Source organism: Spea bombifrons, chromosome 7, assembly GCF_027358695.1.
Source record: "Spea bombifrons isolate aSpeBom1 chromosome 7, aSpeBom1.2.pri, whole genome shotgun sequence".
Lineage (NCBI taxonomy): Eukaryota > Metazoa > Chordata > Amphibia > Anura > Pelobatidae > Spea > Spea bombifrons.
In genome coordinates, this window is record NC_071093.1 from 4,131,934 (window position 1) to 4,156,550 (window position 24,617).

General features: G+C 43.7%; 1 protein-coding gene across 1 annotated transcript; it reads right to left on the reverse strand.

Moving 5' to 3' along the window:
* Positions 1 to 5,004: 5,004 nt before the first annotated feature.
* MAP3K19 (mitogen-activated protein kinase kinase kinase 19) lies at positions 5,005 to 21,678 on the reverse strand. The gene is made up of 15 exons (XM_053471198.1): positions 21,527 to 21,678; positions 19,995 to 20,173; positions 19,369 to 19,560; positions 18,142 to 18,290; positions 17,155 to 17,270; positions 16,871 to 16,992; positions 14,829 to 14,913; positions 14,461 to 14,536; positions 13,531 to 13,784; positions 12,800 to 12,834; positions 12,613 to 12,621; positions 10,401 to 12,416; positions 8,361 to 8,504; positions 7,036 to 7,733; positions 5,005 to 5,188 (listed from the first exon to the last, which is right to left on the reverse strand). Exons 2-15 carry the CDS (start codon positions 20,163 to 20,165, stop codon positions 5,122 to 5,124), a joined length of 4,134 nt encoding a protein of 1,377 aa, XP_053327173.1. The 5' UTR covers positions 20,166 to 20,173; positions 21,527 to 21,678; the 3' UTR covers positions 5,005 to 5,121.
* Between the last annotated feature and the right edge of the window lie 2,939 nt (positions 21,679 to 24,617).

The window sequence follows — 24,617 nt, forward strand, 5'->3', positions numbered from 1 at the left end:
TTTACGTTGTACGTGCAAGTGCTGTACGCTGCGTTTTAAAGCCTTGTATCGAAAACTGGACCGTAAGGGTTGGCTTCTGCTTTATTAATGACCGTGTTGGCCGGTTTGATACTCTTTGCTTGTTAAAAGCTTGTGCGAAAAGGACAAGGGTGTTTTGTATGATATTGGGGGTTTATTCACTCAGCCAGGAGTTTGCTGTAATTAGAAACCTTTACCGTGTGAAAGTGCTCAGCTGACCCTGCGCAGTGCATAGCAAATCTGATCTCTAGCATCTCACCTCTAGGCTATGTGTAGGGTCAGCTAGGACTTTATTTCACAAGAAGCTGGCTGGCCATTAATAACGGTCGGCGAGTTAAATTGTTTGAAGTCATGCAAACCCTGGTCTGGTGAATAAAGTCGATATCGAGACGAGGGCTTCAGCGCAGCAGCTGTGGGGCTTGGTTTACTTAACCCGTTTCTAAACCTTCACTACCGTATAGGTCTTACGTTTCAAAACGCAGCATAAAGCATTTCACCGGGAGTATATAGATGCCCTAATTGGTTAAATTCTCTTTCTGGAACCCAGGTAGTTCTGGGGGCGCATGTTTAGTGTCTACTTGAGACGGTTACCAGAATGCCACTGGATGCTTCAATAGACCAAACCATTATTTGTAATATATCTGCCGCTGTGCGGACCAATAACTGCCCTGCTTACCAGAAGCCTTTCCCCCGACTGGTAATTTAGTGATCCCAGGGGGGGTGTATTCTCTAAAACAGGAACTTGTGGGAGGAAGACTGCTAAATTTGGAGAGTTTGCTGAATCGTGAAGGTCCATCAAGGAGGGTTGAGCTGACTCTGCATAACGCATCGTTAGATTGGAGAGGCTTCTTAACTTGAGTTTTGTGTCTGATTTAACCGCGTTGGGCAGAGCCAGCTTGTTTTCTCACGGGGGAAGCTCGACACGTTTGGTTCTTGAGCTGAGTTACAACGTCCGGCACCCCTGAAAGCTGAATACAGATTTATTGAAATAGATAAGTTGCTTGCAGTTCGTCAAAAAAGGGCTCATGAAAATTAAGACGGGGGCAAAACCTCTTTACAAGAATCTTTTTTTATTTTTTTTATTTTTTAGTGAATGTATAATTAGTTTTGGTTTTTTTTTTCATTTTTTTTTTCTAAATCCATGATCAACTTAGTGATGCCTTAAGTCTCAATGTTCACGTAGCAGATAATCTCCCCTTTGGGGGTCTGCGCTGTGTTGGTTTTGTTTTTGGCCGTGCAAGTCTGACACCAGACTTCTCACCAGTAACTATGATCTGAAGTATGGAGTGAAACGCATCTCACCTGCGGGATCGCTCAGTTATAGAATAATAATAGCTGAGGTTTTTTCACTGAGCCAGCCTGTCATAAATATTGCTGTACATCGTGTGAAATGAATGTAATTTGCGATACTTTAAAATGTGTTCTTTTTGTTCTTCTGCTTGGAGCACACGGAGAGGTAAGCGTGCGTAGTAGTGCTATGTCGAAGTCGGGGGGCATGGGGGTTTTTAACGTACTAAATTTGCATTGCTTTTTTTTCTCACAAGGGCTACAAAGCAGCCGGTGTTTAACCCTTTGAGTGCTTGCTTGAATAATTCAAGTTTTTTTTTTTTGTTTTTTTTTCTTACGGTCATCTTTATGCATGTCGCCGTGTCCTAAAATTCTGGCGTTTTTTAGTAGCTCCAATTAAAAAATTCTATTTTTTATAGTACTGTTTAACGCAAATACTGTTTTTTTTTTGTTTAATATGATCTACATTAGAGTTTTCTCAGCGGCTCTATATTAACCATGGCTTTAAAAAAACAGAAATGGATCTACCGGATCTTAGGAGATCCTGGAAACCTGCTTTAGGGGGCATTTGAGAGATAAATCTTTTTACATTACCCGTGTCTTATGATCGCAGCCTTGTATCTTGGGTAGAAAAATTATTTTATCAGCAATGTAACCCATAACAATTTGGGAACTTCTCACCAGTCACGAAATACATGTTCTGTATCTGTTGCATGTCTGTTAACTTCAAAGTGAGCTCTCTCTCTATAAATTTTTATTTTTTAATCATTGCTTTATCCATTTTCTTGTAATTGCGGTTTGAACCTTTATTTGTTCCCTTTTTTTCATATTTTTGCTCAAACATTCCATTTCTAGGCATCCATCTAAATTTACCATCGGATACTATTTTCTGATATTGGAAGACTGTAACTACCGGCTTATTTCTTCTTTTTTTTATTTATTTTTTTTATGTCCTCCTTTGAAAATTCCCTTTGCAGCCATAATTCCCTTTAAACACTAAGGTTTTATGTAACCAAATCACTGTAATGCGTGTTAACGTTTTAGAAATGCGATTGCGTGTTTGTGTGTGCGTCATAGCTTGGCTTGTGTTCCTGCGTTGGTTTTGTGTCGTATGAACCAAGTTTTCTATGTATTTGGGAGATGTGCTTCAAAAACCTGTCTTAAGAATAGTTTTTTGTTTGTTTTTGTTTTCAATAAAAGTATATTTTTCAAAATTATGTCAAATTATGTTTATAAAAGCAATTGGTAAAGGTGACCTTGGCACCCGTATAGAGCGGGATGAACGGAGGCGCCGGTTGTTTTGAAGGTCGGCCACGAATATATTTTGCCAAAAATGCTTTTTTAAATTTTGGTATTTATTTTTCTGAAGCCGTACATAACTTCTATTTGATGTTAACCTATTGTGGGTTATTTTTTTGCATTGTTTGGATCTTAAAAAATGTATATAATTTAATTTTTAAATATTAACATGGCTTGAAATGAGTTGGGGTATTGGGATTGAGGTCACTTTGAGGATATTTACTTTCACTGTGAGCGTAACTGACTTTCTTTAAGCTAGTGACGGTAACTTAAGGATATTTAACCCAAAGTTGGTTTGTAAACCGCAGGTGAGTTGAACGTTGAAAGCTGCCGACTTAACGCGGCATCGTGAAGGTCCAACCCCGCTGAGATCTCCTGCCAGAAGGGCTGACCCCGTAACATGCATAGTGTGGAGAGTTCTTTAAAGATCTTGTGATTTAATGGAACGTTTTGTTGGAATGGTTATCTGTCATCTATTTCTAAGTATATAAAATAAACGTTCTGTTTACTCTTTAATCGATGGGTTGTCATTTACACTCCCTACCATTACTTTTTCACGGCGCTATGGTGGCCTCGCTTCGAAGCTCAAAAATGATCCAGTAGAACTGAACATTAATCACGCACCAAATCTACCTTGATTATATTCTTTGAAAAAAAACAAGGTGCCTAATCCCCACCTTATTCTTATTCCCTTGTCTGGTTATAGTATCTTCTGGACTCTGGTCACAAGGCTGGGATTCTTCAAGAGCTGCTGAACCTGAGACTGTTTTTTTTTTTCTCAATATCCATTAAGCCTTTTTATTTCCCTTATTGCCTCCCGGTTGGAACGACATACTGTAAACATAAGCATTTGCGTCTAAACGCAATTGAGAAGGATAACACTTGTCTTCATTCCAAATAAGTGTTTTTTTGCAGTAGCAGCAAGTGACCCTCGCCGACCGGATCGCTGTCTGCATGCAGACATAACACCTACTTTTAACAACCTTAATAACCAAACTACGTCTATAAGGAAAAAACTATTGCAGAAGTTCAGGCTCCTTAATATTCCCTGATTCAGGAGCAAAGGACTTACTTTACTACTTGAGTTTCCTTGGCACTTGGAGAATTGCTTGTTTCCGCATCGAAGGTGACCCTCCATTGTGCTCTGCTGCAGAAGACACTGTAACGGGTGGCCCAGCTGGCCGGTGGAGACGAAACGAGACAACAGAGCTGGATCGGCTACTGGGCTCTGGTCCAAAAGAAATTAAAATGCAGTCTGTGCAGGAATTCACCGCTGCATGAGAAGTCCTCTGACCACCTATGTGGACCAAAAAACGAAACTAATGTTGGGTCTTGGATTCGGTCCAGCTGAAACACTTCTAGGCAAGCTGGGCTAATCAGCTGTTGGGTTCCGGTCAATGCCAATTCCCCCGTCTATACTTATGGCTATTCTCAGCAAACAGTGAATTCTGGGTGTTGCTCCTGGGTATATTACATTCAAACTCACCCAGTCTCTAAAGTTGAGGCCAACAATCCAATTCAGTTTATTTTTATATTCTATGCCAGAAATGGGTATAATTAGCTCACCAGGAGTGTGTCTGTTATGTACGTCTTTTATGTTTTATACCATCATGTAGAGTTTGTGTTGCAATAATACTTGTTTGTGTATATTTTTTGCATATCTATTGTGTGTACGTATAACGTTTTGTATCTGTGTAAAAACCCACATCTCGGGGTCTTTGCTAAAAACTGCAGCTTGGACCTTATGACTTTTCTGACTTTGCTTGCGCAGGCGTTTACACAGAGGCCGTCAAGTCAGGAGCTGATTCAAGCACAAATGGGGAGTTATGTGCGTAAACGCAAACTGAAATCAGCTGGGACGTTTTATTAGTCGGTAGAGGTATTTTATTGGTTCCGTAGAGGTTGCCGAAATTTGAAATCAAGTATTGTGTACTAAGCAAAGGCTACAGACAGGCCAGGGTTTTTTTGGGGATGTTCTGGCTTGAGCAATCACTGATTTATGGAAATCATGATCTAGAGGCTTTAACGCTTTGGGTTTTAAAACCGTGCTTCTACCTCTCGTCGCCTTTACTGGAGATCATGGGAGATCAGGTAATCACCCGGGTATCCGGGGCAAATCAAGAGAGTTCCCACGCGTTGGCATCTCCCATGACATCATGCAAAAGCCGTTCGCAGCAGTGTGCGAGTAAACCAGGTACTAAAATGTCAGCCGTTGTGAATTTTCTGGTGTTTTTATAGGTTATTTTGCACAAAAATCTGTATCGTGATTATTATATACAACAAAAATACACTTTGCTCCCAAATTTATTAGCCTTTACTTTAGTCTGAATAATGTCCTTGCACTGCAACTCACATACTGCTCAGCCAGCCTTGGACTGTGGAATCCACATGACAAAAGAAGCAAGTGTCTCACTTTTATTGCAACATTTACAAATACAAACTTTAGTCCCAGGTTGGTTATGTAAATCAGTCCCTATTGGCACATTGTGTCTTTTTTCCCCTTTAATTTTCCAGTTTTCATAATTTTCTTTTGACGAATGGATGTTGTAACAGTTGTTCCGCTGAAGGGCGGTCATTTTGATCCCTGTGTGTTAGAAGAAGTTTAGTGTTAATGATTAACTTGCAGACATTTGAAATGCTTATTGTTGCTACAAAGTTATAAGCTACTTTATATGATTTATCGCTAAAATACAAATTCAGGGGGCGTCCCCCCCCATATGTCCAGAAAGGAGTCCATTTTCATTTCACTGTACACAAATCGCGCCATGCCTTCTTTGAGTGCTACTGAGCATGTGCAGGAAGTGTACTGACGAATGCTTCCTGTTTTCAGTAGCAGCAGTGGAGGGAGGAGTTAAATGACACAGAAGTCTTATTTTCTAACTCCCATTAGCTAATGATGGCACTATAGTCCGTTCAAATAGATCCAGGATAGACCTTTCGTTCTCTAGATTTGGAGTAAGGCCTGCTCGGTTCAGACGAACTTTGTTGGCATTTGCTATCGCAGCGTTTGATGCTGGGGGTCCCTGTTGTCTTCAAATAAAACTACGGGGCTCTTTAAGATTATGCGGCTCCACAGAGCTTCTCAATGGTTGGTTTATTGTGTTTAGTATGCTGCTTTTTAGAATGTTCTCAAACTACGTAGACAAAAATGTTTCCGTTCTGTAAAGGACCTGACTGCAAATTCATACATCGGCTCCTGGGCTGCTTATTGTCTAATAAATTAGGATGTTGCCGAGTTTCATTGACATGTTTTTGGGTCGCTACGGGGAGTTCTAAATTCATCTGAGAACTTGCTGAATCAAATGTACGCTCGGCTAGTGGATCAGGAGAGCTCTGAGCAAATGCCACGTCGTGGCTACCGAACTCAACTGGCGGCTTTGAATCTTAAAATTGAAATAGGATTTCTTCATTTAGATACCTTTTTAAGTGGCACTTGGAAGCTAAATAGTTTTTTTTTTTTATAATTTGGTATCACCGGTCCACCTGGTATCCCTTTTCCTGCACCCCTTTGCCTTTTCCCTTTTTAAAAAGTGAGACGGTCTGTTCACTATTATTACCTCGCTTTACTTATTCCTGTGCATGGAACGCTGTTTTGCTTAAATAAAAAAATATACTCCTATCTCTTCTTTTTTTAGAGTGCCTGGAATTGTCTGAAAGTCAGCCACAAGTTATAATTCCATCTCCGTAACTACCTGTAAGTATGAATCCTTTTAAATAAAGTGTGCTAGCATTATGACAGAGGCTCCTACTCTTGTAATACGCTTTTAATTTGGCTAGACAGCATGCCGTCGGTCTGTCGTTCGCGTGCCACGGAACCCAATCAAAGCAGAGGAGGCAACAAGCTATTGCCCCCCAGCCCCCCCCCCGAGCTACACTGATCTGGGCCATTGCCTGAAGTTTTTTATGTAGTGTAACAAACTCGGGTGTCTAATGTAAACTGTCAGCATTTGTACCCTGACTGTATCATTTGTGTGCCACTTGTTACTGATCAACTTGGCTTTTCCCATGAGCTGAATCCCAGCCTCCCTTGGTCAAACAATGGCTCTGTCTGTCATCAGTGTCTCAGTGCCTGTAAAATGATGTATCTGTATGTAATTAATGGAGGGCATGCCCTTCACCCGGCCCCAGAACCTCCACTGTAATCTCCTTTGCCTGTTCCAAAACTCGGGAGGTTGCATAGGGGCCGCATGGAGCTCTGTACCAAATGGTGTTTTCTGTCTTGGCCTGGGGAAAATTCTATAATTATAACTTCCGTTTTGTTTTTGCAAGCAGGGCCCTCCAAGGTGTAGCCCGTAGGTAGTGCTCCCACTTACACGTTACCTATTTAGCCTTTGACTAGACGGTGGGTCTGATACATCATAGCTTGACAGGTTCTGCAATATTTTCAGTGTATATTCTGCATATTTGATTAAACAAAAACCACACACCTACCTAGTCAAACACAAATTCACAAAGTTTCTTGCTTTAATGGAGAAATGGTCAGGAAGTGTTGGCATGAATCCCTTCCCGGTGGCTATGTAATACATGGCAGCCATCTTGTTCATGTAGGCCAGAGGCGGCTTTCCCGTTGCCATTTCAAACACAGTGCATCCGATACTCCAAATATCCGATTTGGCTCCGTGTCCGGACTCCGTAATGACTTCTGGTGCCATCCAATAAGGCGTCCCGTGCATGGACTTCAGCACCTCGTTGTGCGTCCCGCTCATACTTAACCTCGTCAGTCGTTTGGCACATCCAAAGTCTATCAGTTTTAGAATCCCGTTTGGCATGAGCATGACGTTATTTCCCTTGACGTCCCTATGGATGACTCTGTTGTTGTGAAGATACGCAATGCCTCGCAGGATATGCTTTGTGTACCTACTGATAACAATTTCATGTAGAGGCCCAAACTGTTTCAAGATACTGGAGATCGATCCTCCCGGGACAAATTCCATGAAGATGGTCACCACGTTGTCTTGTAGACTTGTTCCCAGATAGCCAACTATATTTTCGTGCTTCAGTGTTTTCAGAAGATCCACTTCTTCTTGGAGTTTATTATATTCCTTCTTGGCCGTCGCTGGGTCAGAGGCGTCCAAAGCAACCTGTTTAGCAGCTATCAGCTCGCCCTGACTAGTAAGACCGCAGTACACCTGTAAGGGATTTAATAGAGAAACTGGTCATTGCGGACTCCTAGTAATATGCATTATTTAGCCCGTTAAAAGTAAAAATTTACTACTTGTCCTTTTAATAAAACTTACTGTCCTATTGAGGACATTTGCCCTGTACCTGAAGATCACTGTTCAGTAGTACTGGTTGGAATGGAGGGCCAACTTTGAGGTTCGCTTCAAAGTTGCACCTGGTGGCCATGTGTGAAGGACCATAATATCAGTCGCTTGACTGTCAGAGTCCTCATCTCCTGCTTGGTGGCCCTCGACATTGACTGAGAGCAACCAGTTACGCTGGCCAAGGTGCCCCCTGAGGCAGTAACGTAGGGATAGAAACTGTTGTGGAACGTTGGATGTAATAGAGACTGGACCTTTGTCCAATGCAGAAAAAGATATGTCGGGTGGCTAAGAATTTGGCTAAAACCAAGGAACCTTCTGCCAAATATTCAAGTTTGTACCACTTGTGTTGATTCAGAGCTCCATGTTGCTTTCGTACGTTTAGTCCCATTATGGGGCAAACCGTGAAGCAGAGTTGGAACTAAAACTCCCTGCTTTGAAAGAATGAAATATAATTTATAATAAAGAATTAATCTGATGTTGAGTTTTAATTACCGTTCCGTAGGCTCCTCTTCCTAACATTTCGCCCTTGATCCATGAGATGGCACCGTCGGTTTTGTGGTTGAATTCACAGATGCCTTCATCGAGGTTCAGATTGTTCGAATTATTATCGGTGTTAAGACTCTCACTTTTGTTACGCTGTTTAAAGAAAGAGATACAATGTTATCTTTACAGCATAATTACAAACAACCTGGAATTTGTTTAAATTTCTTTTTTTTTTTTTTTCTCCAGTTCCGGCGAGTCCGAAGGAGAAGGGATCACTGGGTCATGATCTGTACGATGGAAAAAACGGAGAATTTATTTCTTACAAAGAAAAGGGGATTTTCAGGACGGAAGAATTGGCTGTGAAGTCGATGTCTCTTTTTGATTAATTCGACCATCACTTTGGATTTTTAATTTGCATTTTATAAACTGACCAAATAGTCTAAAAAAAAAACAAACAAATTATATTTAGCTATTTATTTTTATGTATTTCTTTGGATTTTTGAATTCTGCACAAGTGCTTTATGTAAGAAAAAAAGAGAGGATTTTTTGTCGTATGTGTTACTGCCTTTAAATGGAAAAATAGAGCCGGCTAAAGAAGGTCCCTTTAAAACCGCTTGCGTTTCCTCCTGCTTTTCGGATTGTTGAAGGCGAAACTAGGCTACGTTCATTTTGCTTCCCTATCCGACTTCTTACGCTGTTGGCGGAAGCGTTCATTAACCCGTTATGGGGAATAGGGGGGGCAAGATAATTGCCCCCCCAAAACCCTATTTTGTTTTTCGGTCTTTAATGCTGTCATTGCACACAGGGCAGCCCCAAACTGCACGTTCTATAACGGTACAGAAACCCGATTTAATTTTGAGGTCTAATTTCCTTTTAACGGCAATAAAAAAAAAAGAGGTACCAAAGGTCTGGTTTTCCTAGGAAATCTAAGTATTTCCCGTTTCTAACGCTGCCGCCCTCCCCGGGGACTTTCTTTTATCGTAGCGATGGACCAACTTCTGTATGGAGATGTTTGCAATCCCTGATTTTATCAGCTGGTAACTGATTAATAGATTTATTTTTTCCTCCCCAATGATAGGATTTCATGTATTTAAAATCATAGCATTATGTATAATAATGTTCTGATGAATCCTGTGCTTTCCACATACTCTGCACTTTGCAAATGAATCTTCCTAATAATAAAGGGGGATGAATGTTTTGTCTTTTTATTTTACTTTTCTTTTTTTTTTTTCTTTTTTTCCTCACCAATTAGACCTTTTATCGGAAGATCTAGGAATAATTATATACGGACCCCATGATGGAGAATGCCACTTCTGATAGCGTTCTTGCTCTGTGCCTTGGGCGCTCATGGGAGTTGTAGTTAAGATGGCAAACCCATCTGATTCAAAGTGATATGGGGAGCGGCTTACGCTTGCTATGAAACCATAAACTGTGTTTTTTATACCAAAACGAACATTTTCTGACCCATTCTCCAGCGAAAAACCTATACTGATAGATTCTTGGAGGTTAAATGAAAGTTGTGTTTTTATGCCTCCTCAAACAAGAAATTTTTATCACGGATAAAGCCATATCGGCCCGAGAGAAAATTGAGTTTTTAGTATAAATGAATACCTGTACATTTGTGTCAACGCAACAGCCGTTATCTCTGAGATCACAACCTATTAATGTATGAACCATCAATCACTTACCTGCATCTGAACACACGGGGAGGGGCATGAGACTGAGCAGGAAGCACTCCCTGCCTACATTCTAGACAGGAAGTGCCCATGGAACAAACCATTTGAGGGACCCTATTCCTCTAAGTTTTACTTAGCATGTATTGCTGCTTTTCTGCCCCTGACAAGCAGGGGTCAGTGGGGAAAGGGTCAGCTCTGAATGGGGCCATGAGAAAGCTGCCCCATTAGAAAAGATGGTCCTACCTCTCAGACATTCTGAGTGTAGACTGTTTAAAAAAAAAATATATATATATATATATATTCCCATAATCTTTACAGTCTCTATGGTAGATATACTAACACAGCGTCTTATCATTTCTGTAATGTTTGTTACCTCTTTGCTATCGGGCGTTTTCCCTCCTTTTTCTAGGTTCTCGTGTTGCTCCTGGGATTTTTGCGTTTCAGACTCCGTCTTCGTACTCGGCAGCGTCTTGGAAAGACTGCTTTCCTTTTCGTCGATGGATGAAATTTGTTGCATCAGATGCCGAATCAGCTCATCGGTCGATTCGCTGTCTGGGTCGGTACAAATATCCTCGAAAAGTTTAGCAATCGTACAGGCGCTTTCTGCATCTCCTTCGTCTTCACTACAGCTTTTCTTCCCGTGGTTTTCAAAATAGAAATTACCGCCGGTGCTTTTAGAATTTCCAAAGGAACCCTCAGCCAATTGTTTCTCATGAGCACCTCTTTCCAATAAATCTCTCGTTTCTGGTGTTGGAACATTCTGAACGTCCTCTTCATGGTTGATTCCTCGTTGACCATCGTCATCATCATCATCATCTTCTGACAACTCTTCTTTAGACTGTTCTGATATTCCACGTTGATCAATCTCTTTACCTGGACTTTGTCCCATTTCCAAGATCATCTGGTGGAAGGTCCCTCTGAAGCGCCCACTCATACTAAGTGACTTTTCTAACGTAGCCTCTTTAATTATGGATAATTCGGAATAATGACCATTTTGCTGACCCGCACCTATGGCTTCCGACACTCCGAGCGCTTTCTTATTTTTGTTGAAGTCCTCTTGTTTTATTGCTTTGATCTGCCAGTCCATTCCGGAAATGATGACCACGTTATCTCGTGTATTAGTTTGATCGTCTTTGGTAGCTTTCTCTGTTTTCAATGAGCTTCTGTGCTTTTGGCTTAACGCAGACGAGCTCTTTCTAGTTTTAGAATTGGGTCTTTTCTGCGTCCTTCCTTTGGTATCGTTGGCACTCAGCGACTTGGCACTTGCTGAAGCAAAACGCTTATTTGATGAAATGGATGTTCTGCCAGGCTCGTCACCCTCTTTACAAGTCCCAACGCCGTATAAATCCGTAGGGAACATTTCAAACATACCCGGACCTCCCTTTTGTGGCGTCATCTCCTTGTACATGTCATCGTAGGTCAACATTCCTATCGCTGTCCTTGATCTACCGCTTAAAGGGCTTGGTGATTTCGTTAGCGGGTTACTTTTTTTCTTGAAGTGCGGTAACCGCGCGTGAGATTTTTGGCTTGATTTATCGAAACTGCTTTCTTCTAAGCGTTGGACCTTCTTGGACGTTTTTGGAATAGTCCGAGGAACCAGTAATCCCAAAGTAGGGACCGGAACGCTTTTTATGTTTATTTTCTTGCTGTTAGAAAGAGGTCTTGGGTGGTTCTTTAAAGAAGACTCCGGAGCTGATTTATTTCTAAGTCTTTTATTCTTCTTGGGCTTCTCGTTCTCCTTTTGAGCGTTAATATTAAAGCTGTGGTTGACATTATGAGGCACACCGCAGATGTTGCCCTTTCGTCTTGTGGGTCTGACGTTAGAAGAACATTGAGGTTTTTGCTCAGAGAAAGTAATAAGTACAAAAGACACGGGTTCTGGCGTTGAGGTTCTGAAAGGATGAAGACCTTCGGCGTCTTTTAATTCACTGCCGTCCATAAGATGTTTGTCGGTTTTTGATTCATTGACATTGATATTAGACGTTGATTCATTTACCAAAACAACGTCTTGGACCTCAAGCTCTCTCCCCGTCTGACTGGCGCTTTCCGATACATTTTGGATACGTCTATCAGTTTCATTTACTTCTTCCTGGTCCACGTCTTGAAAAAGCTTGGCTTCCTCTAGGTGAGATGGTTCCAGATTTTCGGCGGAAACGGTAACACGGCCTGTACTGAAATCCCAGTGGCGCAGTTGGAAAGAACTTCTTTCTTGTGGAAAGCCCTCGGGGCTGCGCTGAGCCGGGGTCGGTGATTCGGGCATTTCGTCTGCGGGTTTAACCAGAGACAGAACGACGGCAGAGAGGTCGATTTCATCTTTTGTCCTGGACCGGTTTCTTATCAGTGGCGGTAGTCGGACTGACCTCGGAGAATGACACGACGCAGGGACGTGCTAAAACACAAAGACGCGCCGGTTAATGTAAGCAGTTGGTGGACATCCAGCTCAATGTACTTTTTTCTTCATCACGGGGTCCCAGAGTCTAGGCTAGCCTAAAATAATACAGGTGGGTTAAAGGGGGTGGGCATTTATTTAACGCAGTAGAGCAGAAGGACTTTGCATGGGCGTCCTTTAACTAGACCACCTTTACCAGTTTCATCTGAAAACAAGCGGCAATAGCAATGAGAGAAAATTGCTCGCTGCGTCCTCTCTGCGCATGCTGACAGCGCCTGCGTCTATCTACAGCGGAAAGTAAAGCGCATCATATAATTATTTGTAACGTTTGATGGCGTTCTATGCCAGCTTAAGCATCGGTATAAAGTATAACGTCGGCTTACCTCGTTGCTCCTGGTGGATCCGGTCGGGCCGAGTCCTTGAAGGAAAAAAAAGAGCTTTAATATAACTTTGATAATTAAGAACTCCCGTAGTTACAGATTAAATGATGCACCCCTCATACACTGTGGAACAAAACACAAATGTATCCGTATGCTTCCCTGCCCATGTTCTGTGTAGTCCCCGCCCACCTTCCACTGGTCCCTACCTACATTCCCTCCCACGAGGAACTCTTGGGGTGAGCCCCGCCCCCATGTGGGACACAAAGTCCAAAAAGGTGGCATGGCGTTGTGCTACCTGCTAAATTTAACACTTTAACAACTAAATGCTACATTATTCTCATTATTACTGCTGAAAGCTCCAGCCCCTCCCAGAAATAATCATTTAATTTTGCACAATGTTGCCTTATTCTTAATATTTCAGGGAATGCTTAATTGTCATGTGACACAAAAATCAGACAAAGGCTGTTGTAGACACAAAAACCTTCTGTGTTGTTTTTACGTGATTAAGCCATCAGATGATTAAAAATTCTAGAACACCAAAAAATAAATTTACATTTTCATGAAAGTAGTTTGTCCGTCTTTCTTTTTTTCTGTTCAAAACTATAAACTACAAATAAGATCAATCTATCTATCTGTCCTATAAATTCCCTTACTGTATTAGCCTCTACCGCTCCTGCTGGAAGGTAGGTCCACTCATCTACCACCTTCTCTATAAAATCAAAGAAAATAATTACTTTGTGAAATGTGTTGCTTGATGTCTGCTATATCGGTGAGCGGGTTTGCTCTGAGGGTCTCTGTTATGTTGGGTTCGGATCTCGATCCATACAGCAGGTAAGCGAGCCCCAAACTCTTCCTCTGTTCAGGACCCTCGTCTTTCTTGCGGTGGGAAGGACGCATCGGCGGGAAGTGATCATTGGTGAGCTTTGAGCTTGTGAGCTCACGCGGTAAAGGTTCGGTGTGCCATAGTCTGGGTAATGAGGTCTTCTGCCTAAAATACAGAAATTCTCATTTAAAATGCAATTCTATACACATTATTCTGCAAATGTTGTGTCCATAGTCTTGCCACCCCCCCCCAATTCACTTTTTTTTAATGGAATCTCTCCATAGGCATACAGAGGCCCTTTATCACTCCCATCACTCCTGTGTTCCAACGGCCCTTTATCACTCCCATCACTCCTGTGTTCCAATGGCCCTTTATCACTCCCATCACTCCTGTGTTCCAATGGCCCTTTATCACTCCCATCACTCCTGTGTTCCAATGGCCCTTTATCACTCCCATCACTCCTGTGTTCCAATGGCCCTTTATCACTCCCATCACTCCTGTGTTCCAACGGCCCTTTATCACTCCCATCACTCCTGTGTTCCAATGGCCCTTTATCACTCCCATCACTCCTGTGTTGCAATGGCCCTTTATCACTCCCATCACTCCTGTGTTCCAACGGCCCTTTATCACTCCCATCACTCCTGTGTTCCAATGGCCCTTTATCACTCCCATCACTCCTGTGTTCCAATGGCCCTTTATCACTCCCATCACTCCTGTGTTCCAACGGCCCTTTATCACTCCCATCACCCCTGTGACCCCAAACCTTTGAACGGTAGTGTGTGTATCTTCCTGTGTGTGTGACAATAATAATAATAATAATAATAGTAATAATAATACTCACATCCCATTTCTCTTGATCCCGTCTATATCTTGTAGAAGGAAAGTTCTCCTTTGAAGTCCGCTCATGATCCTGGGGACTGGAATACGGCGCACGAGGGTTGGAATAATATATTTAATTTAGCATTACGTATAGATCGTGGATAAATATGCAGTGTTAGGGAAACCCTCTCTCTTTATTAATGTCAGATACTTATATGTATACGAGATGTATGCACGCTTTAATATTTGCTTTAATATTCTTAAAGATGTCAGTTCTGGATAATATCAGTCTGATAAGAATATATATGATTACATTCTATATGCATACATAATATACAGTATATATATATATACATTCAGACGAGTCGGGGGAAGTCATGGGATATTTACCTGCTTCAGGGTTCTCCGTCTCGGTTTCCCGATCACAATTTTCTTTCCGTTTGATGCTTTCAGTGGAAATTCTCTCGCTGCAAACCTATAAAGGGACAGAAGACCCAGGATCATTCCAGCATGCGCAAGAATTCGACATATCATAGACTTTAAAGTGTGAAACCGGCGTTCGCGATATATTACGGAACGAGCGACGCACGGCGTCAGTTTTACCCAAAAATTATTATTTTTATGTAGCGCCAACAATTGCTGCAGCGCTGCTTACAGACCATGCATTGAAAGGGACTGATCAAACAAACTAAGACATGCAGATATATTGGTTAAAGAGGGTCCTGAACGCACGCTTACACTCTACATACATTGTATAGCGTTCTATATATATTGTATATGCAGCCGTTTGGCAGGTTATTAAATAAAGAATAGATCCGTTCCCGTCACTGTCCCTTTCATTGTCACCTGATCCCGTTCCCATGCGCAGTATCTTGTCTGCAGGAAGGTTTTGCCGCTCGATCCTCGGTCTTCCTTTAATTAATGACGTTGAAGCCCCCTTATCTGTTGCATTTCTGCACAGGGCAATTCCCTGGTGGAACAGGGGGCTGAGGATCAGGGACGTAACTAGAAAGCACAGGGCCCCGGTGCAAACATTGCCCCAACCCCCTCGACTTCACCAAGCAACATGTCTCACAGCTTGCCTGTGCCGTCTTAGCCCCCAAACAGCTTGCCTGTGCCGTCTTAGCCCCCAAACAGCTTTTCTGTGCCATCTTAGCCCCCAAACAGCTTTACTATGTCTCTCTTCCTCCATATGGACCGATCCACATACCTGGGAACTCTCCGGGTTTCACTTGGAGACCCTGGGTGAAGTGCCGCTCCTCCAGGTCTCCGGGTCACTGCGGTGAAACTCAGCCGGCCCTCCCCCCAACATCACCAGGACGCCAGCTGGACCTCCTACCCGCATCCCACAAGGTGGCGCCCAGAAAGTACCCCCCTATGCTGATGCAGCATGAAGGAAATGGACGTGATGTCACATCAGGCAGCGTGCAGGGAGTGTGACATCATCCGATCTCTACACTCTCCGTGCCACTAACTGCAGGTGTTACCCACACCGAGGGGCTTTTAAAGGAGCGGTCGCAGGGGTGGCCCGGGACCCCTACAGTGTCAGCTGACCGTGATTGTTCTGCCCCTGCTCAGGATATATCTACGTTTTATTGTGCAGCCAGAACGCGCTGCGGGATTACTGTCTCCTCCGTGATGACAGTTCCATTTAATACGTCTCGTTCGGCCGTTAGTCACTGACTTTCTATTGTAAAGCGACGTCGTGCCAACCATCTGCCGTTATAAGATATGCATGAGTAATTATTAGCCAAGTTTCGGTGGCAGCTGCTAACAATAACATTCGGTTCCAAGAGGAGACGCCGACCCTGAATCACCGATAATCCAAATACTCCGAAATATAAGGAATATGTTTAAAAACAGCGTCACAAGGGCCAAGAACGACGGATATCAACCTTCACTGACGGCCCCACTATATATAGAGATCATTCATTAAAATCTGCATTATTTCAGGAACGTGTGTGTTCAGCTGCCGCAAAATTACTTCGAAAGCAGTGTCTACTTCGCAGAGAGGGTGGTAGACAAGTGGAACAGCCTTCCAGCAGAGGTGGTTGAGGGTAATACAGTGAGGGGATTTAAACATGCATGGGATAGACATACGGCTCCTGAATCACTCCTTTATCACTCCCATCGCTCCCATCACTCTTGTGTTCCAATGGCCCTTTATCACTCCCATCACTCCTGTGTTCCAATGGCCCTTTATCACTCCCATCACTCCTGTGTTCCCATGGCCCTTTATCACTCCCATCACTCCTGTGCAATTATGTTACAGCCAGTAATGTCCTTGTTTTCCATGAAAACCGCTGATTGACCCCAAACCTTTGAATATTAGTGGATATTTTTATATGAGATCACCTGTCATACGCGCAGTCAGACGGATCGGTCATGCGCAGGGATGCCGGTTAATGTTATGTTGTAGCGGAGGGTCTTACCTGGGGTCCCGGGCTGCAGATCTGGGCTGCTGAGCCGGTCTCGTCTGTACTTGTAGGCGAGTTTAATAAAGGAGGCTTTGTTTCAGGACAAAAGGCACCGGCTTCATTCTGAGTGTCGATCCCTGCAAAGCGAAACCGCGTCACTGTATGAATACTTCATAAGCAGACAGCATTCAGCGCATTATTATGGGGTAAGAAAACTGCCCCAGGTGTCATCCGCAGGACACGGAATATCCCCCATCTGCTTCCCCACCTCCCTAGGGTCTACAATAAGGTTTATGTACCTGGACTAGATAAGGACTCGTTCAGGACGTCTATCAGCTGTTGTCTCATGGAGCCGGTAACCTCTGACGCATAGAAACTTACTGACTTCCCACTCGAATCACAAAGCCGGGGATTCCTGGAATATAAATCACATTAAAACAAAAAAACCCCAAAACAGGTGCTTTCAACACAATTTCTCCAAGTTACTAAAACAGAACGCGCCATTGGAACCCAGGAGTGATGGGAGTGATAAAGGGCCATTGGAACCCAGGAGTGATGGGAGTGATAAAGGGCCATTGGAACCCAGGAGTGATGGGAGTGATAAAGGGCCATTGGGACACAGGAGTGATGGGAGTGATAAAGGGCCATTGGAACCCAGGAGTGATGGGAGTGATAAAGGGCCATTGGAACACAGGAGTGATGGGAGTGATAAAGGGCCATTGGAACACAGGAGTGATGGGAGTGATAAAGGGCCATTGGAACACAGGAGTGATGGGAGTGATAAAGGGCCATTGGGACACAGGAGTGATGGGAGTGATAAAGGGCCATTGGGACACAGGAGTGATGGGAGTGATAAAGGGCCATTGGAACACAGGAGTGATGGGAGTGATAAAGGGCCTCTGTGCACCTATGAAGAGATTCCATTCAAAAATCAATAAAAAAAGGAAACATTTTAATGGACAAAATTGTCTTAAACTGTAGTGTACATATAAATATGGAAATTATTTTGACTATTTTACAGTTTTGCACAAATGTTGAGGCCCCTTTGGTCAAATCACATATTTTCATTATTATTATTATTATTTATTTTATATTTTTGTAGATATATATATATATATTTTTTTTTTATTTTTATTTTTTTATTCTTTTCAATGTTATTAAATGGTAATTTGTAAAAGGCCGGTTCGCAGATCGGTGACGTGTTAGGATCTCCCGGCCCCGGTGGGAGTTTGCTTTATTCGGCATCACATTTTCCTACAGGGGTTAATAATAGTTCCGTTACTCACGCGTTATGTTTTAGAAGTTCCTGCACAACATCCAGGGGTCTGTAGTCAACGAGCAATTGATCAAACAGCTCTGTGTCGCGCATGGCTAACATCAGCGGGGTGAAGCCCTGCTCGTTTGGGAGGTTTACGTCCGGCGCCGGCTCTGCGGACTGAGAACGAACAAAGTTACGTGATGGTTGATGACATCATCACTGAACTCGCTTCTTCTCGGCCCTTCTGATGAAGTTATTAGATAGTAAAGCCCGAGGACACGGTGATAAAAAATCTCTTTGTAAATAACATTTTGGGCTAGAAAGTGTTTAACTCGAGGGGGCCGAGCGACCCTGAGCGAGAGTTTGAAGAATGTTCACCTTGAACGCCTCTTCAGCCGCAGACCTACGATTGTCTCTTGGAGTAAATAACGGGTCGGGGCAGATATATTCCAACCTGACTGCAAGTCTGACCCTGACTTTTGCTTTATTGCAAAAAACATACTAAAAAAATAGCTTTTGTTTCAAAATGAAAGGAAAGTCAGCGAGGGGTTAAATCGACACGATATCAATACTACCGGACCACCGGTTCTGTATCATTACCTGACGTTTGCAACAATGCACGGTATACACTTCCATCCACACGCCTTTCTTAGCCTAAAAGGGTTAATCGCGGTATACTGCCAGTAAAACGGGCAGGTAAGGGCAAAATGCCAGAAAAAACTGCCTCTAGGGGGCGCGACGCTGGTTATTGATCAATTATATTTAACAGAGTATTTTACTTTGGGGGTACTTAGGCGGCTTCTCGTTAATTTAGCCTTAAAAAGCCGTTCCTGAGCTCTTCCATTTGAAAACAATGCGATGACATAAAACGCTACTCCCTGAGTTACCCAAGTCTATCTTATTATAGAAATAATAGCTTCCACTAGAGGGTCCGGATAGAATAATATATAATAATATATATATAATAATAGGAAAAACAATCATTTAAAGGGGCAGTAAACAGTGCGTGTACGTCGGCGCTTCATTCTACCCTAGCGGTGGGGTCAAGGATTGATTTATGCCGGCATCCATCCGCCATCATGGCACACGGGCCCAACTGGGAACCAAGTGACCAGTGGCTTAGGTGGGCTGTTAGGCACAATGTTACATCCCTCTATTCCATTAATTGATTTATTGACTGTTCCCTAAAATTACGGCCAGATTGAGACCTCTAGCAAGCAGAGCAGTCACGGAGGAGACGGATCATTCCACTGACCAACAGGTGCCGCACGGCTTCCAGGTCTCCTTGCCATGCAGCCTGTGCCAGACCCAGCCGGGGAAAGGAGGCTCTTCTGAGGGCAGAGAGAAGCTGCCCGCGGACGGGCTCGGTGGCCACGTGCACGGCTGTCCGGTGGCTGAAGTTGCGCAACGTGACGTCTGCTCCGCGCTCCAGCAAGAAGTCGACGACCTGCGTGGAAACGAGAAAGAAAGAAATAATCGCTGAGGGGTTCTGGTCCGCACCGGACATGGGGGTCCGTCACTTTCAGGGGCAGTGCCCAGCGTCCGCGTAAAACCAGCCGTTCCTCTCCGCTCCCTCGTGGACCCTTTCCGTCCGTTTCTTTCTTTTGTTCGCGGGGCAGCAGCTCGATCTACCTGTTTGGGCTGTTTTTACACCAAAAATAAATTACGAGGAGCCAAGAAAAGAAGACAAAGTCCAGTAGAAGCTGCAGCTCCTGCCATGCCTGGCCAGCCAACGCGTTCTCCATCAACATGAACGATAGACACCTAAAGGAGACCTTATAGGGATTTGCCTGAGTGATGGGAGTTATTATTATTATCTATTTATATAGGGCCAGTAATTTGCCCCGTGGGTTCCTGGGGTATATAACGTTCGGGGAGTACCTGTGGAAAGCGTCCTTCCGTGGCCAGTATCAGGGCCGTGTTCCCAGTCTGCGGATGATGAACGTTTACGAGTCCCAGGTTTGCCTCGGATGCAGAGATGATGCTCATGATCTGGTCCAAGTCGCCGCCGGCAGCGGCCTCCAAAAACATGGCGGGGGCTTCCTCATCCATTCCCACCACTGCCAGCCAGGGAGCAAGGAAAGTAAATATAGATTATGGGTCATTTAGAAGAGATGTCAGATTCATGGTTTAAAAAATAAAGCTCTACAAAATACAACAAATATACGGGAAAAATATGTTTCTCTTTGAGCATAAAATCCAGCGCTGTATACACTAATATCCCCCTAGTGCTGTATACAGTAATATAACCCCCCAGCGCTGTATACAGTAATATCCCCCCAGCGCTGTATACAGTAATATAACCCCCCAGTGCTGTATACAGTAATATCCCCCCCGGCGCTGTATACAGTAATATAACCCCCCAGTGCTGTATACAGTAATATAACCCCCCAGCGCTGTATACAGTAATATAACCCCCAGCACTGTATACAGTAATATAACCCCCCAGCGCTGTATACAGTAATATCCCTCCAGCGCTGTATACAGTAATATCCCTCCAGCGCTGTATACAGTAATATCCCTCCAGCGCTGTATAAAGTAATATAACCCCAGCGCTGTATACAGTAATAACCCCCAGCGCTGTATACAGTAATATAACCCCCAGCACTGTATACAGTAATATAACCCCCAGCGCTGTATACAGTAATATAACCCCCCAGCGCTGTATACAGTAATATAACCCCCAGCGCTGTATACAGTAATATAACCCCCCAGCACTGTATACAGTAATATACCCCCTATTTATGGCAATGCTAATGAAGTCCGTTCCTCCATAGACTTTTATTAGTCAGAGTGTCTGGCTGGGTGATTAAGACTGAGCCATTCTATTCCCTCCCACAGGCAGTATGATAAGGAGTCGGGGGGGTTAGTAGATTGGGGATCAGATAACAGAGCGAGAACATTATATTACGGGGCAAAAACTACAACTGGTTTAAAAAAAGGAAACAGCCCAATATTTTTGAAAATATATTATTAACCCGATACCAGTAAAAAAAAAAGTTTAAGATCCCATTTAACAGATTCCACAAACCCAGCAAATGAGTTTGGTCATCGCTAATATAATCGCAAACCCCTGGATGCTTCTCCGAATCATAGTCCGGTGACCCGAGAGGAGCTTCCTCCGACCGGCAGCGTAAGCGTCTTCCATGACATACGACCAACGTTTATTTACAAAGCGGGGAATCAAAGATTCTTCTTCAGATCCGTTAGTTTGTCGGTGAAATAAAGATCTGCTTGGACAGACGACACCGAGCCGAGTCCCCGATGGACCTTGATGAATGATCCATGTAACTAGACTCTAGACTTATTGCAGTTAATTTTGCCAAATGAGTTAAATCTAAAACAAAAAACCATCGCTTTCCGATAAAAATTCAAGGAGGAACAAGAAAACCCCCAGATAGAATAGACCTCACCTGGACCCTACAAGCCGGTCAGCCGTCGGGAGGTCAGAAGAGGTCAGGAGGTCCTAAAGCTGATGAGCTGTCGGTGACCATGTCAGCCCAAGTGAAGCGTCTCGATCGGTCTGAGTCCGGAGAGCCGTAGACTGCACCACGCCGAGCGTCTCCACCGGCCTCCAGGGCAAACGCAGGATTCTTTTAGTTTACGGAGGGTTGTTAAGGCAACAGGCAGTCAGCTGAGTGTCTGAAAGCACTCCGGGGAGGGCAGGACTCGCCCAGACACTTAGTATTAGTAACTCGTATACACAGATTGCAGAGACTGGAAGTACGCCGCTGACCCTTATTTACAAAGCTGGACTCGTGGGTGGGGGATCCCCAAATCCATGTCACGTAATAAACGTGCAACCAATAACCCCTTCATTAGCATAAAGGGGAGATGGGAACGCTCGCCATTCTTTATATCAAAAGACTGGATCCGCTCGGCGAGCTAAAGCCTCGGAGCAAAAAGAGCTGATTATCTAAACGCAGAAACGGGCGAAAAGTCATATTCTTGGATGTATCAAGGGCAGGAAAGGAGGGGGAGAAATCTTGTTAACCCTTTAGTTGTATATAGTATTTAAACCTTTACTTGTTAGAGAAGCCACTCCAAATGTTTAACGGGCGCCTTCAGGACACAAGAGCGGCCCCTGAACCCCCGTTTCGGAGGATCGTTCAGCCGGCAGAATTCTGGAGTAACGTTCTGAGGATCCCAATTGTACAGCGCTGCGGAATATGATGGCGCTATATAAATCAATAAATAATCATGTGATCGCTCCCCGGCCAATAAGTGCTATCCCCAAGCTGCCCAAAAGCACGAGATTTTAGGGTCAGACTCACTGGTTAAATGGAGCACTTACCATTTATACCACACATGTTATACGTGGCTCTCGGCTCCACAGAGCGACGAGGGGGCCATGCGGGGGCCGCGACAAGTCTTCTATTCATTTTACAGCCTCTTGAGATCAGAGGATCCCACCCGACTGACCCATGATCCCCTATGACCTCAAAAGTGAGGTCATGCTTAGCTACATGGGACAGCGGGAGTGTGCCTGGAAAGCAGAGCTATACCTGGAAAGCAGGACTGTACCTGGAAAGCAGGACTGTTGGGGGGTATGTTCATATAGTGTAAGCAGTGAAATGGTTATTCTATAATTCTATATTTGTATAGATTTTGGTGTTTTCTCGTTACCAATGTTGACAGGTTCTCGTATTTTTATCACCTTTTGTCTCAATAGCAAAAGTGACAAAGCGGTTTCCAAGACGCGCACGTTCCAGGAAGATAAACAGCGTAAGAGGGGATAACCCCTTCCTCATTCGCACACAATAAATATATATATATATGTGTACTCAGATCCTGCTTGGGATTTCCAGGCTGTGGCAGTAACGTATGGACACGCACGCACTCACACACGCAATCACACGCTCTCACACGCATTCACACTAACCTTTCTCTCCTACATCTCTGGAAACATCGTGATGATCTGATCCCAGACGCTCATGTTTATTATTTCACGCCTTGGATCAGAAACAAACATCTGAAAACAACGGTCACTAAATACAGCGTATCAACGAAACACGGAGCACATAATAAATATAAACGCATGTATAGATATAGATATATAATGGCTGGAGCAGTCTGTGGTTTCCGCATGTCCTCGCTCTGCTTCTGCTGGACTTTTTTGGTGTAAAAGCAGCCCAAACAGGTAGATCGAGCTTCTGCCCCACAAACAAAGGAAAGAAACACACAGAAGCGGAGAAGAACGGCTAGTTATACTATACTGAGGCGTCAATGGATACTGGACATTACTGTATACAGCGCTGGGGGCTTATATTACTGTATACAGCGCTGGGGGCTTATATTATTGTATACAGCGCTGGGGGTTATTACTGTATACAGCGCTGGGGGGTATTTTACTGTATACAGCGCTGGGGGCTTATATTACTGTATACAGCGCTGGGGGGGTATATTACTGTATACAGCGCTGGGGGGTTATATTACTGTATACAGCGCTGGGGGGTTATATTACTGTATACAGTGCTGGGGGTTATATTACTGTATACAGCGCTGGGGGTTATATTACTGTATACAGTGCTGGGGGTTATATTACTGTATACAGCGCTGGGGGGGTATATTACTGTATACAGCGCTGGGGGGTTATATTACTGTATACAGCGCTGGGGGTTATATTACTGTATACAGCGCTGGGGGGTTATATTACTGTATACAGCACTGGGGGTTATATTACTGTATACAGCACTGGGGGTTATATTACTGTATACAGCGCTGGGGGTTATATTACTGTATACAGCGCTGGGGGGTTATATTACTGTATACAGCGCTGGGGTATTATTACTGTATACAGTGCTGGGGGGTATATTACTGTATACAGTGCTGGGTTATATTACTGTATACAGTGCTGGGGGGGTTATTACTGTATACAGCGCCGGGGTTCCTGCTTGTTGAATTTCTTTAATTTGGTCACCCATTACCCATAATCCCTGGCTCTCTGGCCTTGGCGTAGGGTAGAGGCACTGGATTGGACATTCTCCAGCCGTACGGAAGGTTTGGTTATTTTGTGCCACGAAGCAAATGCCGTAAGATCTTCTACAGCGCCAAAGATCCCATTAATCGCTATGACATCACTCCCATCTCTCTCATCCACCGAGCCGAGGAGCGAACTTTCCCTGCACCGACCGCGTGATAAGGAACCCCGGGGCAGGAATACATCTTAGGTCTCAGGTGAAACACTTTAGAGGAAATATTCTTTAATATAAAATACATTTTCTGCATTTATTTAGTTACAGACGGGAGCTGCCAGCCTGGGAGCGAGAGGGTTAATAGCACCTCTTAAACCTGTAATAAGGGATCAAATTATGTAGATTGTTTTTAATATAAAATAAACAAAAATAAACAGCAATCATGAAAATCTAGAAAAACAGGTTTGATTTACACGTTTCATTTATAAAGCCGTTTCTTGCTGTTTCTATACACATTATCGGGGCTTTTAGGGGGCATCAGGGGAGGAAAAAGAGACGGTGCACCTTAATTGGAGTACTTGATGGGTTC

Coding starts and splice junctions, on each gene's coding strand:
- MAP3K19 (XM_053471198.1), bottom strand. CDS start 20,165: ATGGATGAGGAAGCCCCCGCCATGTTTTTGGAGGCCGCTGCCGGCGGC. Junction 8,505..10,400: donor AAACGCCCGATAGCAAAGAG/GTAACAAACATT, acceptor TTCTTTAAACAG/CGTAACAAAAGTGAGAGTCT. Junction 5,189..7,035: donor GTGAATTTGTGTTTGACTAG/GTAGGTGTGTGG, acceptor TCTAACACACAG/GGATCAAAATGACCGCCCTT.